Source organism: Achroia grisella, unplaced genomic scaffold (assembly GCF_030625045.1).
Source record: "Achroia grisella isolate CSIRO2021 unplaced genomic scaffold, CSIRO_AGI_Agris_v1 utg359, whole genome shotgun sequence".
NCBI classification, from domain to species: Eukaryota; Metazoa; Arthropoda; class Insecta; order Lepidoptera; family Pyralidae; genus Achroia; species Achroia grisella.
In genome coordinates, this window is record NW_026712817.1 from 342,143 (window position 1) to 361,063 (window position 18,921).

General features: G+C 33.9%; 1 protein-coding gene across 1 annotated transcript; it reads right to left on the bottom strand.

The window, feature by feature from the left end:
- Window positions 1-15,465: 15,465 nt before the first annotated feature.
- Window positions 15,466-18,302, bottom strand: LOC131843907 (ovomucoid-like). The gene is made up of 2 exons (XM_059192691.1): window positions 18,135-18,302; window positions 15,466-15,729 (listed from the first exon to the last, which is right to left on the bottom strand). Exons 1-2 carry the CDS (start codon window positions 18,148-18,150, stop codon window positions 15,518-15,520), a joined length of 228 nt encoding a protein of 75 aa, XP_059048674.1. The 5' UTR covers window positions 18,151-18,302; the 3' UTR covers window positions 15,466-15,517.
- Between the last annotated feature and the right edge of the window lie 619 nt (window positions 18,303-18,921).

Sequence of the window (18,921 nt, forward strand, 5' to 3'; positions counted from 1 at the left end):
CACTTCCTATATAGTTAACCCCTAAAAGAATATAATTTGAAATAATATGTTATTTTGAAAAACATCTTATTTACAATATTACAGAACATGTAAACCAAAATGTAATAGTATTTTAATTATGATTCTTAATCATATTGTGTAATGTGGACGTATTTAATTAATGTAATGTAAACTTTGGGTAAATATCATAACTGTGTAATATAACTTACCGTATATATAAAGAAGGTTTTTACATTGGTTAATAAACGAAACAAAATATAATTTTGTTCCCATTGAAATACGATCGTAGCGTGTGCACGACGCACCTCTTTACATATTATTTATGTTTTTTTACCTATTATTTATTATAGAAAATATATATGTCATTATTTTACTTTTGTACATAAAATTACATTATTCCTTCCTAAAGACCCTGTTTACATAATTATATTTATCCGCCCAAAATATATGTATCCAGTCCTTCGTTCACAGAGCGGATAAATCGGCTCCGATCGATCTTCTGTCTCGGTGTGTGTGAATGAGACTTCATTAAAGTAAACCGACAGACTTTATTATTTATTCACACATTGATGTACACGAGGTACATCCCAGATATTATTTCTATGGAATAAAAAACCAGACAAGAGCATCTCGGTATAATTGTGAGATGTCAATTTCGATTATGTTTTTTTTTAAGTTTTAACATACAAAACCAAATTATAGATTATTTATTTATATAGAAGATATTTTTGTCGTTTTATACACGTAATGTTTTTGTAGCTATTCCTTATGTTATTGCTAGTATAGTATTTTGTTCTAGAAATATGAAATATAATATTTCTTAAAAAAATATTCAATGATGTAATGTGAATATCAATATGAAGATAAATTATAATTTAGATTTAGACTAATTATAATTTGGTGAAAGTCGTTTAATTCAAAATAATAAAAGAGTTGAAAAGTTATAAAATTGAAAGTATGTTCTGACTTGTGACTGTCACAACACTTTCGCGCCAAAAATAAAAATAAATCTATACTTTTTATTTAATTTATCTATCATACTTAGATTATGTTTTTACTAATACACCATTGATCGATATTTCGTCCCATTGAAACCGACATTGATATCACGGCGGTCTTAGCCGAGGTTCGAACACCCATAGCGTTACCCTCGGACTGAAGTCGTAACTGTCAGGCAGGATTTGAACTTCAGCTCTTCCATAAGTCCTTCCGCGGATTTAAGTGTGAGAGTGAGTTATCGGGTGAGAGAGTCTTCTACACTTTTTGCCTCCCGTGAGGCCGTAAAGGCTAGTTACAGCCAAAGCGTCAGAAAATTCGACAACAAAATACTACTATTAAATAACAACTGAATGTAACTTCATTTATTTGTATGTATAATCGAGTACTGTTAATACCTGTTTACATAATAAACCGTTATGTACAATATCTACACAGATAGTATTCAATTGTTACCTACATCCTGAAATACCTGTTTCGAATATAGGTACAATCAACATCCTGTAATGTCATTGAATCAACAACTTATCGTACAATTAATATTATAATCATTATTAAAATTAAACGTAAAAATTTAGATTAACTTTCGCGGTTAATTCATGATTAATTTGTTTTAATAGACTAACCTGTCCTCAGGCCCATCAATCAGGCTTTGGAGCATCAATCGTGTATGATTAACTTAAATTTTATTGTCGTCTCGGTTAATTCCTGATGAATTTGTCATGATAGGCTAACCTGCCCTCAGGCTCATCAGGCTTTGGAGCACCAGTGGAGTTTGATATTCCACTGGTGCCCAAAGCGCAGATGGATGCACCACTCCATTATGATCAATACAAAAAAGTAAGAAACTATTGTCGACCTCGGTGGTCTAGCGATTTACTTGCAGTCGCGGGTTCAATTCCTTGCGAAATGCATCAAACATTTGTATTAATGAGTATAAGTGAGTATTGGTACAGGTGTTTTCTATGCATTTTATGTATGTATTTACCAACCAAAACTGCATTTGAATATTTAACACAACCAAGCTCTGTTTTGCTTGGGACTAGATGGCGGTATGAGTAGTTATTATTATTATTATATATTTTTAACTATTTCGTGAAGTTACATTACTTTTGTTTATTGTTATGAATATAATAGGCAAAAGTTATACTTTTGGGGATTCTACGAATCAATTGATTCGTATTTTATTAGTAAATTTACATTACGTATACATGCTTATTTATTATATGTACCTAGTAACAATTGTCAAAGTAAACACTATAGTTATTAAACAGATAATATTCGTGGTAACTCGAAGGAAAATCATCATCTGCTTCTTCCTTATCCCATTTATTTGGGGTCGGCGTAAAATTAATTTCAACGAAGGAAAATGAAAACCGAAGGCAGACGTTTAAATTGTAAATATTGATTGTTTGATCTCAATTATTGGTATTGTATATTGATTTATCTTCCTTCTTCACGTTTGTCCATGATGACGCGTACAGCGAAGTAAGGCGAATCATTTCGAGTTAATAAGGTCGAGACTTCATTTATCAGTTTTTTATGTAAGTAAAATGGAAAACAGTCATGACGGCCAACACCGGTAAGTGGAGATTGATGTCATACTTTTTATCTGCCTTATTTAGCCCTTTAAATAAAACGCATCTTACAAAGCAAGCAACTTGCAAGTCGAATAAGGTGAGACTTAAGGTACCCATACAGATGAATGACAACTTTTATAAAGACGAGTGACGATTTTTATAACCTCGGTAATTTTTTGTATTTTTTTTATTTAAAGTAATATCTGTCGCTTCCTTTGTGGTGACATCCTTTGGCCTATGTTTTATTGTTATTATCATCATGTGTATATAACAAAAAAAAACTTGGTCATTAATTGCACCAAGCACATCTTGCAGTCACATGAGTTTCGCGGGAGTTACGTAGGTAGGTAATATTACGTTATTATTTCAAAGGACCAAGTTGTCTTGCGTTTACTGTGTACTTACTTACGTTGTACACTATAATAATATGGCCCTTATTCTGTTTGCCATTATAAAGATTTTAACTAGGTAGTTGCATATTTAATTCGTTAATATCCTTCAGTAGTCATCATTCGCTTGATCCTATTATTTGGAGTCGGCGCAGTATATAATTTTCTACCAATCTTTATCGGCCGTTATATCTGAGCATACTCTCCTTCAACACATAATCTTTCACACAATCCGTCCATCTTTTTTGGTCGTCCTCTCCTTTTTCATCCATCCACGTTCATGTGAAATTTGTTACATCGCCACTTTCCTCACCGATATATACGATTATTTTAACTGCTACTTAAGTGAGTTACTATGTAGAGATATACTTAACTGTGTTTGTTTATAACCTTGTCCCAAGTAAATACTCGTAAATAAATGAAATAAACCTTATGGACGTGTCAACAGTAAAATGTTATAATATAGTGTGTAATAATTGCACCGAAAAATGCTTAAAATTAAGTTTATTTGAATGATGATTAGGTACCTACCTATTTCTATTTTTAAAGCAAGTATAAATGTAATACAGTAAACATATCGGAGATAACCTCAACATAGAGGAGTCTTTTTCAAGCGTGTGAGAATACTATCATAAACCTCTCTAATAAATTTCCTGTCCAATTCACACAGGGATCGAATTTAAGATGGACTGAATTTCTAGCGGTACCATCAAACTAAAACCGTATTTGTCAGGCAGGAGTTGGTCATCAACTGATCCATAAGTCCTTCTGCGGGTTTGGAGTGCCATCGCACTCGTTCCCTATCGTTCGGTGAAGCTGTAATCCAGCTGAGGCCAACAGCATTAGAATAGATAGAAAAAAAAGCTGTAAGAATGATGGAATAGGAGCTGTAATACCCGTAATTGGTATACGATGGTTAGGCGCCAGTAGGTTGACCATCTGGTCCACGGTAAGCAAAGCTTATATTATGGGTATTACACAACTCATATACTTAAATATTTTTTTATAAATAAATACATAATACATAGAAAACACCCAGACCGATACAAACAATCATACTCATGAATACAAATGTTTGCACCGTGCGAGGAATCGAACCCGCCACCATTGGAAATAAAGCGGTATGCTAAACCGCTAGACCACCGAGGCCATAGTATATTAATTCTAAAACAGGAAAAATCACAAAACGTAGTACCTATCTTAGTATAGTTTTACCACAATAAAGTCATTTATTTGCCTATTAAAGCCTATTGAATGAAACCGCGTTTCATGAAATAACCATTCAATACGTTCATACCTACATTCAAGAAAATCTAATTATTAGTACTACTACGCAGATCACATACAAAATATTGTATTATATATTAATAAATAGATACCTAATTTAATATATTATAGTAAATAATTGACCATAAAGGATTTTCCTGTGCGTAAATTTCAGTACGTATATTTCAGTTATCTTAATACACAAATAATATGATTACAACATAAAATTGTATTTAATAAACCATAGTTATTGGAGGGGTCCTGTCGCCACTCCTGTGGAACTTAGTTGTTAATGAACTCATTGAGGAGCTCAACGACAACGACCTCTACACGGTAGGTTACGCAGACGACATTGCCGTACTTATATCAGGAAATTTTGAGGGAACCTTATGCGATCGCATGAGAGAAGCCTTCAGAACAATAGAGAGATGGTGCGAAAACCATGAACTCTCCGTGAATCCTTCTAAAACAGAACTCATCATGTTCACCAACAAAAGAGCTCCAGGTACTTTCAATTTACCGAAACTCTTTAATACAGAGCTTAAATAAGGAGGAGGTCAAGTACTTGGGAGTCATACTAGACAGCAAACTTCTCTGGAATAAACATCTTGATCACAAAATTAACAAAAGCACAATTGCATTCTATCAATGCAGGAAAATGCTTGGTAATAAATGGGGTGTCTCCCCGAAAATAACTCTCTGGCTATACACATCAGTAATAAGACCAATGCTAGTGTTGGTTTGGTGGACAAGGTCGAAACTTACGACCACAGTCAACAAACTAAGATCTTTCCAAAGACTTGCATGCTCCTCAGTTACTGGATGTATGAAAACAACCCCAACAATGGCAATGGAAATAGCCCTTAACATTACACCCCTTGACCTATACATACAGCAAGAAGCAGCTATAGCTGCCACAAGATTATACCATCTTGGTCTATGGGGCAAAACCATTACAGTTCTCACACAACCATCCTGAACCAAGCAATCGAATATGAACCTTTGATTGCCGCTCCGTGTGACAGAACTCAAGCATACCACTCGTTTAACAGGAAATACCAAATACAATTGAAGGAGGAGGAAAGGGACCAATCTGCAGTAAATGAACTACGCATCTACACAGATGGCTCAGAACGGAGGAGCTGGGGCACATTCCCTTGACCTCAACATGAACATATCTATACCGCTCGGCAAACACAGTTCGATCTTTCAGTGCGAATCACTGACCGAGGCAGCAAAAGCTGTATACAGGTTAGGGGTCAACAATTTCAACATTAAATTCATATCGGACATATAAAGCACTACAGAACAGAAAATCCAACAACAAACTAATATATGCCACATCGCCCTGGAAAAAATTGCAACGCATAACGGAGTAATTATCCAGTGGATAAATTGGGGCACAGCGGATCATATGGCAATGACGCCGCGGACGAACTAGCGAGAGTAGGATCCGGCATGGTGGTTGCAGGCCCCCTCCCGCTCATGCCAATACCATTCTCGCAATTTCGCACCTGGATTCGCCAGAGATAAATTTTAACCACTGATTGCAAACAATCGTATGGCAATCCAAAAACGAACCATCGGTTAACAACACGTCTACTTAATCTAGATAGACAAAACCTAAAAATAATGATAGGGACAATAACGGGCCATTGTTCCTTAAACAAACACTTATACAAAATTGATGCTACAGACAGACCCCTCTGTCGGGGCTGCTGAAGAAACGGCGGCTCACGTAATTACGGCAGTGGCCGAACAACGAAAACAAATCCTCGGAATCGCTCCGTGAAGCCTGCGAAGACACCAGGATTGCGCTTTTGGGAGGAGCTTGGCTGGCTACGTTAGTAGTCTGGCTCTACACGCACAACGGCCCGAATGTGAGGCTAATTGCGGAGAATGGAGTCTAACATACCATACCATACCATACCAACCATAGTTATTGTCCGAATTTCGTCAATCATTTCCTCTCCGTCGAAATCCTGATGGAATGCTTAGGAGAGTTGTATTATGAGGCAGTACCTAATGAACGTCAACTACGGTCTGCTGGGTTGAGACCCTTGCAAACATGTAAAAATTGACATTTCCTCCCTATTCAAATTACAGTTAACGTTGACACTATAAAGTCGGTATGTCTATTATTACATCGGTCTATTATTATAAAAGGCCAAATTGTCACTATTTCATGTCATTCAAATCAAATTAAATGTTCGTGCTATCAGTTGACACTAGGCTACAGCCACTGGACTTTTTAACTGATTTACTCTTATTTAGTTACTCAACGAGTTGGTTCTAGATTTAATATTTTCTCTTTATTAATTTAAAATTTTACTGGACTATTAATTAAATTAGTACTAGTAGGTAGTTTGTATTCACATATTTCAACGTATAAATAATAAACGCGTCAAATTTAAAACATTTGTAAATTTTTTCCCTCGACAATTTACACAGCGCCTCGATAAGCTGAGTATGTGTTATGGTTATTAGATATCTGATATAAATACTTACATTTTTTTTGTAAATACTTACCTTATGTTCCGTATTCCGAACATCCTTAGTCTAAGCAGGTTGTATAACCGGCTTGTTTACTGGAGCAAATGGCGCTTGATAATACTGGCCAGATATAAAAACATGTGGCCACTTAAATTTCGAAAAAAGTATAAAAAATCAATTGAAAATAAGAACTGGAATAAAAAGGACGCTCCGTATTTTTACTATATAAAACAAGATAATTAATGATTTATTTAACATAATATAATTGTTTTTCTGAAAATATACACTCTAGAGTGCGTGGCCAGCCACTAAACAGCAAACGGGAGTAAGTTTGGTGTTATATTGCTTACTTTGGGGTGTTCGGAGTGTGGAAGACGTTCTTCCAGCTCGAAATCGTATTTCTGCTTCCTTTTCCATGAATTATTTTGTTTTCAATAAATACAGTCCACTCTCTATTTTATATATTACTTTATATAAGGATTCGTAATCCAACACCTACTACAAATAGAAAACATTCAGACCGATACAATCATACCTCATGAAAACAAATGTCTGCACTGTGCAAGGAATCGAACCCGCGACCATCGGAAGAAACGGTGTGTTAAACCGCTAGACTACCGAGGTCACTATACGTTAACGGGACACTAGCGTAGGACGAGCATGAATTCAGAACATTTCGTTTGGATTGGGGTGAAGTCACCTCGAATTAACCTAGCAATGGACCATTGGTTCTATTACCGAAAATTCCCTCCCCCCCAATTGTTTGTTATTAAAATATTATTATGAATACTCGAATCGCAAACTCGAATTCTCTACCCAGTATTCATACCAAACGTCAATTATCGTTAAATAATAAAAATGGCGAATGCATTGTATTGTTTGGTACTATTACGCATTTAATTAATGCAACTTGTTGAGATAAAAGAAACAAAGGTATCGGCAGGGCCGCCATTATTCTGACGCCGTTGGATTGTAACCTGAGTACACCAAGGTTCTGACACGGAAAATCGATTCGGATCAGTAAATCGAATTTATGTTTGTAAAATTAAAGAATATAAATTATTTGTGTACAATAATGGATTACAGTGCATGTAAGTATTAACTGCAGTATATTCTATTTAGATTTCCAACTAAAACAAAGCTTGTGAGCATGTTTTAATGACAAGGGACAGCTTTCCAACTGTAATTTAATTTTAATCTTACGTCTTACTTTATACAGTAAAATAATATTACATACCCATAGTATCTACTGTTTTTATAAGAGATTTCGTTCATTAATTCATTACTGATAATAATTATTTTACATTTCACAAATTTTGTTAATCCTCAAATTTTATCAATTAATGAATAATTACAATATTCTTATATACATATATACATACTTGCTGTTACTCACACCTTCATAGGCATGGAATTTTATTAAAGTTACTTCTTATGACATTGGCTGTCTGCGACTGAAAGTCTCGTCCAAATCAGTCGACTCGTTTCAGAGATAAGCAATAACAAACAGACAAATATCGACAAAAATATGAAATTTGTATGATATATTTGATAACAAGATGGCATCCGTTGCAGCATGGCATCTAGTTATCAATTTGACTTTTTTATTATTAAAATAAATAAAAGTAGTATCAGTTACTCCTTATATCATTAACTATCTGCGACTGAAAGTCCCGTCCAAATCGGTCCACCCGTTTCAGAGATAAGTAATAACAAACAGACAAACAACGACAAAAATCATTAAATTTGTGTGACGTATACGATAACAAGATGGCATACGTTGCAGCATGCCCGCATAACAAATAAATCTGTTCAGTTCGCACGACATCATTATTTACAACTATATTATGACATCACAGTTGTATGTTGGAATACACGAATAATTATGCGTACAGACGATGACGATGCATACATGTATCCTCATACTCGTAAGAAATTGAAAGTAATATTTAAAAAGTATAATATATATAATATAATTATAATCTCGAATCATATAGGGATTTAACACAATAAAAGATTAACTCTATATTCAATTAAAATGTAAAATCAATCATGGTATCCATGTTAAAGTGTATATGGATAGGTAACACATTACTGGACATTTTTTTTCCCTGACCAATTAACATAGCGCCATCTAGTCCCACGGTAAGTATAGCTTATGTTAAGGGTACTAGATAACTGATATAAATACGTAGACATTTTTTTGTAAATACACACATAATATACATATAAAACATCCAGACCGATACAAACAATCATACTCATGAATACAAATATTTGCACCTTATGCGAGGAATCGAACACGCGACCATCGGAAGTAAAACGGTATGTTAAACCGCTAAAACACCGAGGCTGTCATAATTTAAATTGAATATTTGTATAACACTATATACTAACACCTACCTAATTAACATATGTACATATATATGTATATCTATAATATAATGCATGTGCTTTAAATGTTTCCATTCCATAGTGTATTCCTACACAAAATTGCATGTAATTAATTTATTTTGTTAATACCAAATCCTTATATTCTCCACAATGTGAATTTTATAGGTAGAGTTAGACCAGTGGAGTGAGTTAATTGCTCTTAATAAGCTTACTTACATCCGAGAAATTATTACAAGTATCAATCTCAAACTCAATGACTTTGTTTGGTGTTCGAAAAGATATTTAAATCACTTGAAGAATTCGAAAATTTTACTTTTTTATTCCTCTATTTATTTGGTGGGAAGGTTAGTTCATAGTTTAAACTAAGTTAGAATTGGCATTAGTTAAGAAATAAATTAAATTATATTTATTTTTGTTAAATAACTCTAATCTGGAGTAGATTAGTAGATTAGAGTTATTTACTCTCTACCAAAATCTGCAGATTTGTCCAAGCTGAAGACGAAATGCCAATGGGCTACAACCACATTCTATGTAGCCCACTCATGCATAAACAAAATATTTCCTTTGGAAAGTATACACTCTATCCTGAAGAGATAAAAACCCTCGCTCCTAAGAATATCCTTCAATTCTTGTTCCTGACGATCTAGGTAGCCCAATAGATCTATGTGGGTCGCAGTGCTACAAGTTCTAAGTCCAAAACCCTCAATAAAAGAAAAATTTATACCCTCGGTTAGAAAAATACTTAAGAAAAATGCACACCTTAGAATGTATTTTCAGAGAAAATTGTTTATAGTATCTATAGTTTGATCACATATCGTGTCTCTAATTTATGTGGTGGATGTGCTATGATATAACAATTTCCAAACAGCAAAGAACGTCACGCAGTATAACGTATCCGATTTTCATTTGAAATTGACTGATTGTATACTGGTGTATTGAGCTGTTGATGATGTTCGCAGTGTTCCTCCTGTTGCTGACAGCGACTGCAGTGTCGTGTCAGTGGCAGCAGTGTCCCTGCCCCCGGGTGTACTCGCCAGTATGCGCAAGCGACGGCAACACGTACAACAGCCCTTGCGAGTTCCAATGCAGAGCACGCCAGCTCCAATTATCTTATGGTTACCATCTCGCTATCATCCGATTGGATAGATGCTCGTAGAATCCCAATTTTAGGGGGTGGCAACCTCAAATTTGGTGTACCTATATCGATACATAAGTATACATATCCTGTATTATACTCCTGAAATAAAACACCGATGTTTGTATGTATTTATTTATTGTTTTTTTTATTAAGTATAAGTTATATTTATTGTTAAGTATTCTTTTATAAAATATTAATTATATATAATGTATTAAGATTCCAACAATTATCTATGTATTTTTATTTATCTGTTAAGAACAAACTCAAAATTTTTTGTCTGCGCAATATTCTTAATAAATAAACTTTATTTTGTAACTTACTATTTTTTTGTCAAACATATATACAACAAAGATTAAACATTACATAAATACTGAATGGGAAAATGATTTTCCGTGAATAATGCAAATTGGAACATCAACTTTATAATTCGTTCTAATTAATTCAGATTATTTTGCATGAGATGCTATTTATGGTACAGCGAATAAAATAGTAAAAAGTTACAGCTATCCATACTATCAAACATAACCAGCTATTCAACACACCAATTTCAGTAACATTATCTCTCCTCCTCCCTGATTTAGGACTATAATTTTCCAATATAGTGTTATAGAATAACTAACTAAATTCAAACAAGATAAAAAAATGTGATACTTTGTCGACACCTCCCTCTCTCTTAACCTGTGATGTGTTTTTGTTATTAATTTACATCCTTTTACGTAAATATGATGCAGTACCCACCTACAATTGCTTACTACGATATAGTGTTTACATTGCACATCTTTATCTAAAATAAATACATTTCCTTGTACATATTTTAGTCATATTATGCTGTCATTATTGCTCTTTCAATGAAATTAATTATTAAAAGAATACCAAGGTAATATTGAACAACACTAGAAATTTCTTGTAATATTAATAATGCCGATGACATATTGGTCACCTCATTCTTGTGTCATAACCATATTATAGTAATACTATATTACTAGAAATTCAAGCATTATTAATTTAAAGACGTAGGTGTGTATGCATTATTAATGCATATATTTAAATGACTACAAAGTTATTTGTTTTCCTTAGCTTTCTAGGGAACTATTTTTTTTTTTATCTTCCGAGATATGTTCTTAATTTATTTTAAACTAGTTATTACCCGCGATTTCATCCGATAATATAACTACATTTTCGATTAAAATAAATTAAAGTAGCCTATAAAATTAACTATCTACGAGTGAATGTCCCGTCAAAATCGGTTAACAATTAAACATCGGTTAAGTAGGTACTGTATATAGTTACAAATTAATTTAGAGACAAACTAATAGGTACAAATAGATGACCTGACCACTGATGATAACATGACCACTTAATTTTGAATATTTTTAATTAATATGAATTTTATAATGCTTTGAATTAATATTGTATCACAGTCTCTTGAATTAATTACTCATATTTAGTATTTTACGACCATTAGATCCTTTTTCTAGGTCTAAGAGTCACAATGGTCAGTAGGCTATGACGCTCTCAGTAAATAATGGTGTATATATTTTTATTATCGTTCTGTTCCAGTATTAATTGTATTTGTAGCATTATCAGCAGCTGTCGCCAGGGCCCAGGTGGATTGGGCTGAAGTATATTGCTATTGTACCCCTCAATATGACCCTATATGTGCCTCTGACAGCCGACGATACACAAACGAGTGTACATTTCAGTGTCGATTAGCATATTTGGAAGCGAAAGGACTGCCCGCAATTACTGGCATTCGATGCATCGATCTTATATTGAATTAGGATAATATATCTACATACGTACTGGGAAAAGAATAAATAAATAGATATTTGCATTTATGATTGTTGTTTATCTTTTTGTTTATGAGGGTTGTTGGGTACCTCTGTCTCATCCAACTCAGTTGCTAGTAGTTTGCTTTGCGAGATATGTTCTGGTTTTTAAACCATTACCCTTTGGAATGATGATAGTGTGGTGGTGAGATGTGGTAGTAAAATTCAGGGTATGGAGACGTAACAACTTAGTTCTCAGGTATACCAAGACAATTTTACCTAGGTATACTTTGTTCGAATGGGGTATTTACATCTGTTTCGTCTATTTCCGCCTCCAAGCAGCGTACTTTGTAAGTTTCGGCTGATGGGTGAGTTACGGCAGTGAAATTCCGTGGTATGGAGATGTGACTACTTAGTTCAGGGATAACAAGGCATGAGGGATCAAATGGTATATATATATATACATTGCCACTTTCAAGCTGTCAACTTATGTAACAATCGATTTACGCAAAAACGCAAAATATTGATTCAAAAGGGTCACGATACCTATTTCAACATTTTCCTCCTGTAAAACCTCTATCTTCGTCTTAGGCATATGTGTGTGTATTTACCACATTATTTGATCATAATAACCTATTTTTTGTAAGTACCATAATTCATAATTGTGCTGTACCATTATGAATTATGGTAGTTACAAAAAATTAATAATGTGGTAAACACACACATATATGCTTGAAACGAAGATAAAGGCTCATTGTTATGTATTTTTTTTTATTTATTAAATAATATGGTTTAAATCAGGGATGAGCAACACGCGGCCTGTTCGCCGCTTGCGGCCTGTACGCCGCTTGCGGCCCGTCAGATATTTATGAAATAGAATTTATTTTCTCGACTTTCTCCCATCGATATAAAATTAATTATCATAAAATATTTCGAAACCGAAACAATTTTTTTTGACTAGTTACTCACTTGTCAGCGACTTGTTCACACATGCTTTACAAAATCGCCGTAACTGCGCGATATTTTATTCATGTAAATGATTAATAAGTTTATTTAAGTGCGGCCCACAAAGAAAAAAAAAATAGGCCCATAGGTCAAAAAGTTTGCTCACTCCATGGTGTAAATAAATACAATTGTAGATATTTCTCATTAATTTATACTGAGACGCGTTCCTGACCTGCTGATGTATTCTGGAAACTAAATCCGATCCAATGAAATTCAATTGCTTTTAATTTTTTTTGTTCAATATCCATGCGAAGCCGGGGCGGGCTGCCAATCAATAATAAACATAAAACGATAATAATATAATTTTTAGTATCTTTCAAAATTATTACGGTGCTAGTATATAAAAATCGCGCGGATCGTACGACTCTTACCGAAAACGTACGGGGACCTTTAGTGTGAGATACATAACAATGCTAATAACAAAATGCTGATTATGTCATTTAGTACATATAGGGGAATTCACTCACATATTTGATATTTGCATAAATGGTCGACCTTCATTATGAAATTCTAATGTGTTAATCATAGAATAGACTAGAAAAGTTCAGTCACCGCCCCGCATTGATACGTAATAGATAAACACGCTACTAAACATAAACACGTTGGTTTCTAGGGTTCTCTACGGAAGATAAAGGTACCCTAAAGATGAAGGAACTACGGTTAATTAGGAATGGCGCAAACTTGCAGCTATCTTTAAGCTTATGCTCTTAGCAAGATATGTACAAATGAAAACTACTGAAGTTTTGAAGCGTAACACCATAGCGACAAAAATCATCTTAATTTCCCTAACTTTTGAATTGTTCCCCTATTAAACGTCGTAGTTTAATGATTTATTAGCAGGATTTCAAAGGTCGTCATTTCGAATACATGAAAATGAGATGATAGAAGCCATTTTTATTAGACTTTTGTAGGTAGATAATTTAGAAAGATTAGGGTCAATGAAAGTATACTTGACCGATAAGATGAATCTAATCTTAATACATACAATAACAATGTAAGGCAATCTACATACTAAATATTTACTTACATGAATGCAACGTTAAAAACAATGTTATTGAACTCATGTTTGACTTAGATATTTTTAAAGTAATAGAAAGAAAGCTGGCATTCAAAGGCGAACGCTGCCTGTTGCTGTATCTTCGGACCCGTACCTAAAGGAACTCGTTTTAATAATATATTTTAGTTATTATATTATATTTATAAGGTATAATTTATAATTTATTATGTATTTATAATTTTTAAGTTCAAATAAAAACTATTTTTCCATAGAAAGAAAGTAATATGATATTTATTTCAACTTATGTTCCTTGGGAATTCATTTCGCATTGTTATTTATTGAGTTGTAGCAGTTTTGTCTCGATTAATTTTTATTATAAGCAGCAATTGTAACAGCTCACTATTTGAGAACAAATAAAAATTATTATTTATATCATTATTATTTCAGTTTGTAAGTCAATTCCATATGCTATCACCTCAGTTATGCACACATAAAATTAGCCTGAAATTTATATGAAACCGACTTAGAAACTATTGTAATAGGTATAAATATACAAGTTACGTTAAGAATATGTAGAATATTCTTAACGTAACTAACTTGTTTTTATATTTATCTGTAATGATAAACAAGCTGTGTGCACACATGATGGTAAGTGGTAACTGTCGCCTACATACACGACAACATCACATCATCATGTGACTCTAGTAGTACCATTCATACGTTGCCATTCGAACAATAACAAACATACCATGTCTTTTGTACGGTGTTATGCCAGAAGCATACGTTGATTTCATTCCTACCTATACCCTTCGGCTGAAATGCAGAGGGGATTGTTAGTAACGTGGACTAATGTCCCCATTACTAGCAATGTACCATGTTAGGTTGACCACGCAGTTCCCCCTGGAAACCATCGTGATACATTCTTAGTTAATTTGCACGATAGGCTAACTAACCTGACCTCATGCTCATCTTATCATCCTCCACTAGTGCCCCGCGAGTGTAAAAATGCAGGCGGGTGCACTATTCCATTATCATCCATAAAAAAAACAATTCAGACTACAAATCAAACTGACTAGATGAAGCAGGTGTTAAGGTAAGAGGTATATACAAATATATAGTATCTTATATATAAAATTCATGTCACAGTTTTCGTTCCCATACTCCTCCGAAACGGCTTGACCGATTCTCATGAAATTTCAACAACTCAACGCTCACACGTATTGAGTACGTCTGAGAATCGGCCAACATCTATTTTTCATCCCCCTAAATGTTAGGGGTAGTCCAACGCAAATTTTTTTTTTTATTTTAAGGCAAAACAACGTTTGCCGGGACAACTAGTATAAATAATGTACAAAATAGAAGGTCTCTCTCTCTCTATCTCTATCTCCCACGGTTGATAAATAGTTGAAAAATCCACTAATGAAATAATATACAGATATTAATTTGGTTTTATTATCGAAAAATTGTGGAAACAGAAAAACGTATTAGTGCTAATCGTTTTTACATCTTCCATTTCTGACTATATGGATTGTTGCACCAGTCTTCAACTTGATATCTTCGGCGTCGCAGCGGAACTCGCAAGGGGAGTTGTAAGTTTTGCCATTGGATGCGCAGACTGGAGAATAAATCTTCGGACAAGCGCATAGTGCCGTCGTACTTTGCTCGGCGTAGATGCACCCAACTGCTAGGATCAGGAAAAACACTGAAAGAAATATACCATAATATGTAATCAGTAATCGTTTTTTTAGGAATAATAATGGAACTGTGCACCCGCCTGCCCTAATTGTATACGCTGGCGGGGCACCAATGAAATATAATAGAATGAGCATCAAGTCAGGTCAGTTCGTGTGGCGAATTTACTAGAAATTAACTACGATGATTTCCAAGGGGAACATGTGACGGTCGAGCAGACATGGTGGAAGTGTTAATAGAGACACTATAAAAACTTTGCCGAAACTCATAACAGCTTATTGTGTTATGTGTTTTTTTACATAGTACAAATTATAAATAACTAGAAATCTAAATATATTAAATAAAGGAAAATTTCAATTTGATAATCATTTTTTATTGAAGAAGTGTTATTATAATAACACTTCTGCAATAAAAAATCCTTTAAATTCACCCTTATATAATAAACTCTTAAATTCATAGACAATTAGATAATAATACAATCGTGTGGACTGGTAATGTCAACTATGAATATGCTTCACCATCTCCAATGTAGGTGACAGCAGACTCACAAATGATTTCTCTCCTCATCAGTTTCATATTCATGTATGTTTTTAGCGGACTGTGTCAATGTTACCAGAATATAGAGAGATGGCTCAGTAATAATGCCTAATATCCAAAATAGTTACTGTACCTACATATTTAAAAAATATCAGTACATATTTTCATTTTATAGTCTGAGACTCAAAACTCGACCAACCACGAAATCAGATCAAAAAAACTAATAAGTGCCAATGAAAACATAAAATTCCTTGATGAAGCACTATAAAACACTATATTATAGACACTTAGGCATGTTGATACAACTTCCTATTGTTACAATGATCAATACATAGTGGAATTTCTTTGTTTGTCACTTGCGATTTAGGTTGCCAAACACGTAACTGTCAAGTGAGGAAGTCGGACATCCCCGGAGAGTCTACTCGTCGGACTATCTTAGTTACTTAGAATTTTACGCACCAAAAGGAATGCGTACATTACATGTTATCCTTACTTTTGTAGCGGCCTCGGTGGTCTAGTGGTTTAGCACGCTGCTTTATTTCCAATGCGTTCGATTCCTCGCACAGCAGAAACGTTTGTGCTCATGAGTATGATTTGTATGATTGTTTATACAGGCAAATAAATCGACGTAGGTGTTATATTTATATCTTTCACTATAATCAGTGAAAGAAACTTTCGTAATATAATATAGTAATAGTTCGTAAGTTCAAATATTTCCGATAATGTCAATTCCGATAACAAATCTAATTCGAAAGACGTCGGTAAACTAAAAATACATGATACTAAATTATAGTTTATACCTAACAATAGCAGATAAATAAATAAAATTTAATTACCCCTATATATTTATCGTCAAATCCATATAAGTAGGAAAAGCGGTTCAAGGCATAAATATATGCAAGGACATAATTACATGACATAAACACTGAACTAGAGGGAAATGGATTGATTTTATAGAGATAATGGTATATACAAATAACTCTCAACATTTCACACACCGCTATCTAATTAAGCAGAGCTGGTGCTATGGAATCTAGCTTGAAATACTTAAATACATTTTACATGGTATAAATATAGCTACATAGAAAACTCAAATAAAAGAAATAGATAATTTCATGAACACAAATATTTGGATTGAGCGGCAAGCGAGCCCATGACCATAGGAACTATGGGGCGTGTTCGAACCTTCGAGATATTTATAGTTTGTTGAAAAATATATTACTTTCGCCGTAAAAGTAAATACTCGCTAAGTAAAAAGTAACAAGTAAATAATCTACTAAGTAAAAAGTGAATAATCTCTCAGTTTTCATATTCACTATAGAACAGCTGAACGGATGAGGTAAATAAGTATTGGCAGAATATAGTGCTGCTCTTGTTCACACATCTCATGTAACCTCGTGAGACCACTTATGCGCCATAATTTCTGAGTGACTATGATGGCACGTCTCTTATCCAGTAATTTCACTGCCTAATTAAGATTAGTCTAAGCCCAACCGAAACAAACCATGCAAATCAAGCTGCTTGTTGGCTGAATTAGGTGAGACAGGAGGAAGGCGATTATTAGTAATGCGGACTGTTGATACCATTGCTAGAAATATATCATATCAGATTGATTTCCGCTGGAAACAATCGTGATAAATTCCTGGTTAATTTGTCACGATGGGCTAACTGACCTGATCTCATGTTCATCCTATTATCCTCCATTGGTGTCCCGCTAGCGTAAACCGTTATCGCAGACGGGTGCATCAATCCATAGTAATCCATAAAAAAATTATTAGACGTATATGTGCGATTTTTCCAAATTCTACTTCGGGTAAAATTCGTATATTTTTTAATTGCGTATGATATTATTATTAAGTAATAATATATTCAACTTACAAATTCTGTAGTCCATTATTACAATGTCTTATAGAGGCACGGCTCTGTTTTAAAACACGGTCGGACGCGAAAAACTTTCTCAATTCGCGACAGCAGTGTGATGTGTTATATACTGGATTAGTCAGGTCTGCCCACAGCTATTATCGATTCATTTCCGTTCGATGATCCAGACAGGATAATAAACGCAATCTATTTACTTCTTATCTATATAATTGTTGCTTAATAAGTCGTAACTGCCTAACGAGTTACGTGTTTGTTACTTTACAGAATATTCGCTGGTAGGTAGAGCGATTGGGGTTCCTCATTGCTAAATAAAAATTAGATGTTACAAATAATGAAAATGATCTAGATATTTTTACTATGCCAGTACAAATATATGATCAATAATTGTACCATTGTATTGGAATTGAACCCGCGATCACACGAAGATAACATAATCCGTCAAATTCTACATCACAAAGATTTAATAAAGTTACGAAAGATATTTTTGTAAATAATAAGAATGTTATTATACTATTTGTGGTGTCAATTGAATCGGTTTAAATAATGATTCTTGTTACTAATCGAAATGTATACATTTTCTTAAATTTAGGTAATTTCAGTGCTCATACAATTTCAACTGTAGGTAATACCAGATGGGACAGATAGTCATTGTCAACTGTCTTAATCGTGGACGCAGTCAATGTTCATAACATTTACCCACATTTATTTATTTATTCTTTTGCACACAAAATTGTATAAGTACATGTCGAACTCAATGCCTGATGGCATTCTCTACCAGTCAACC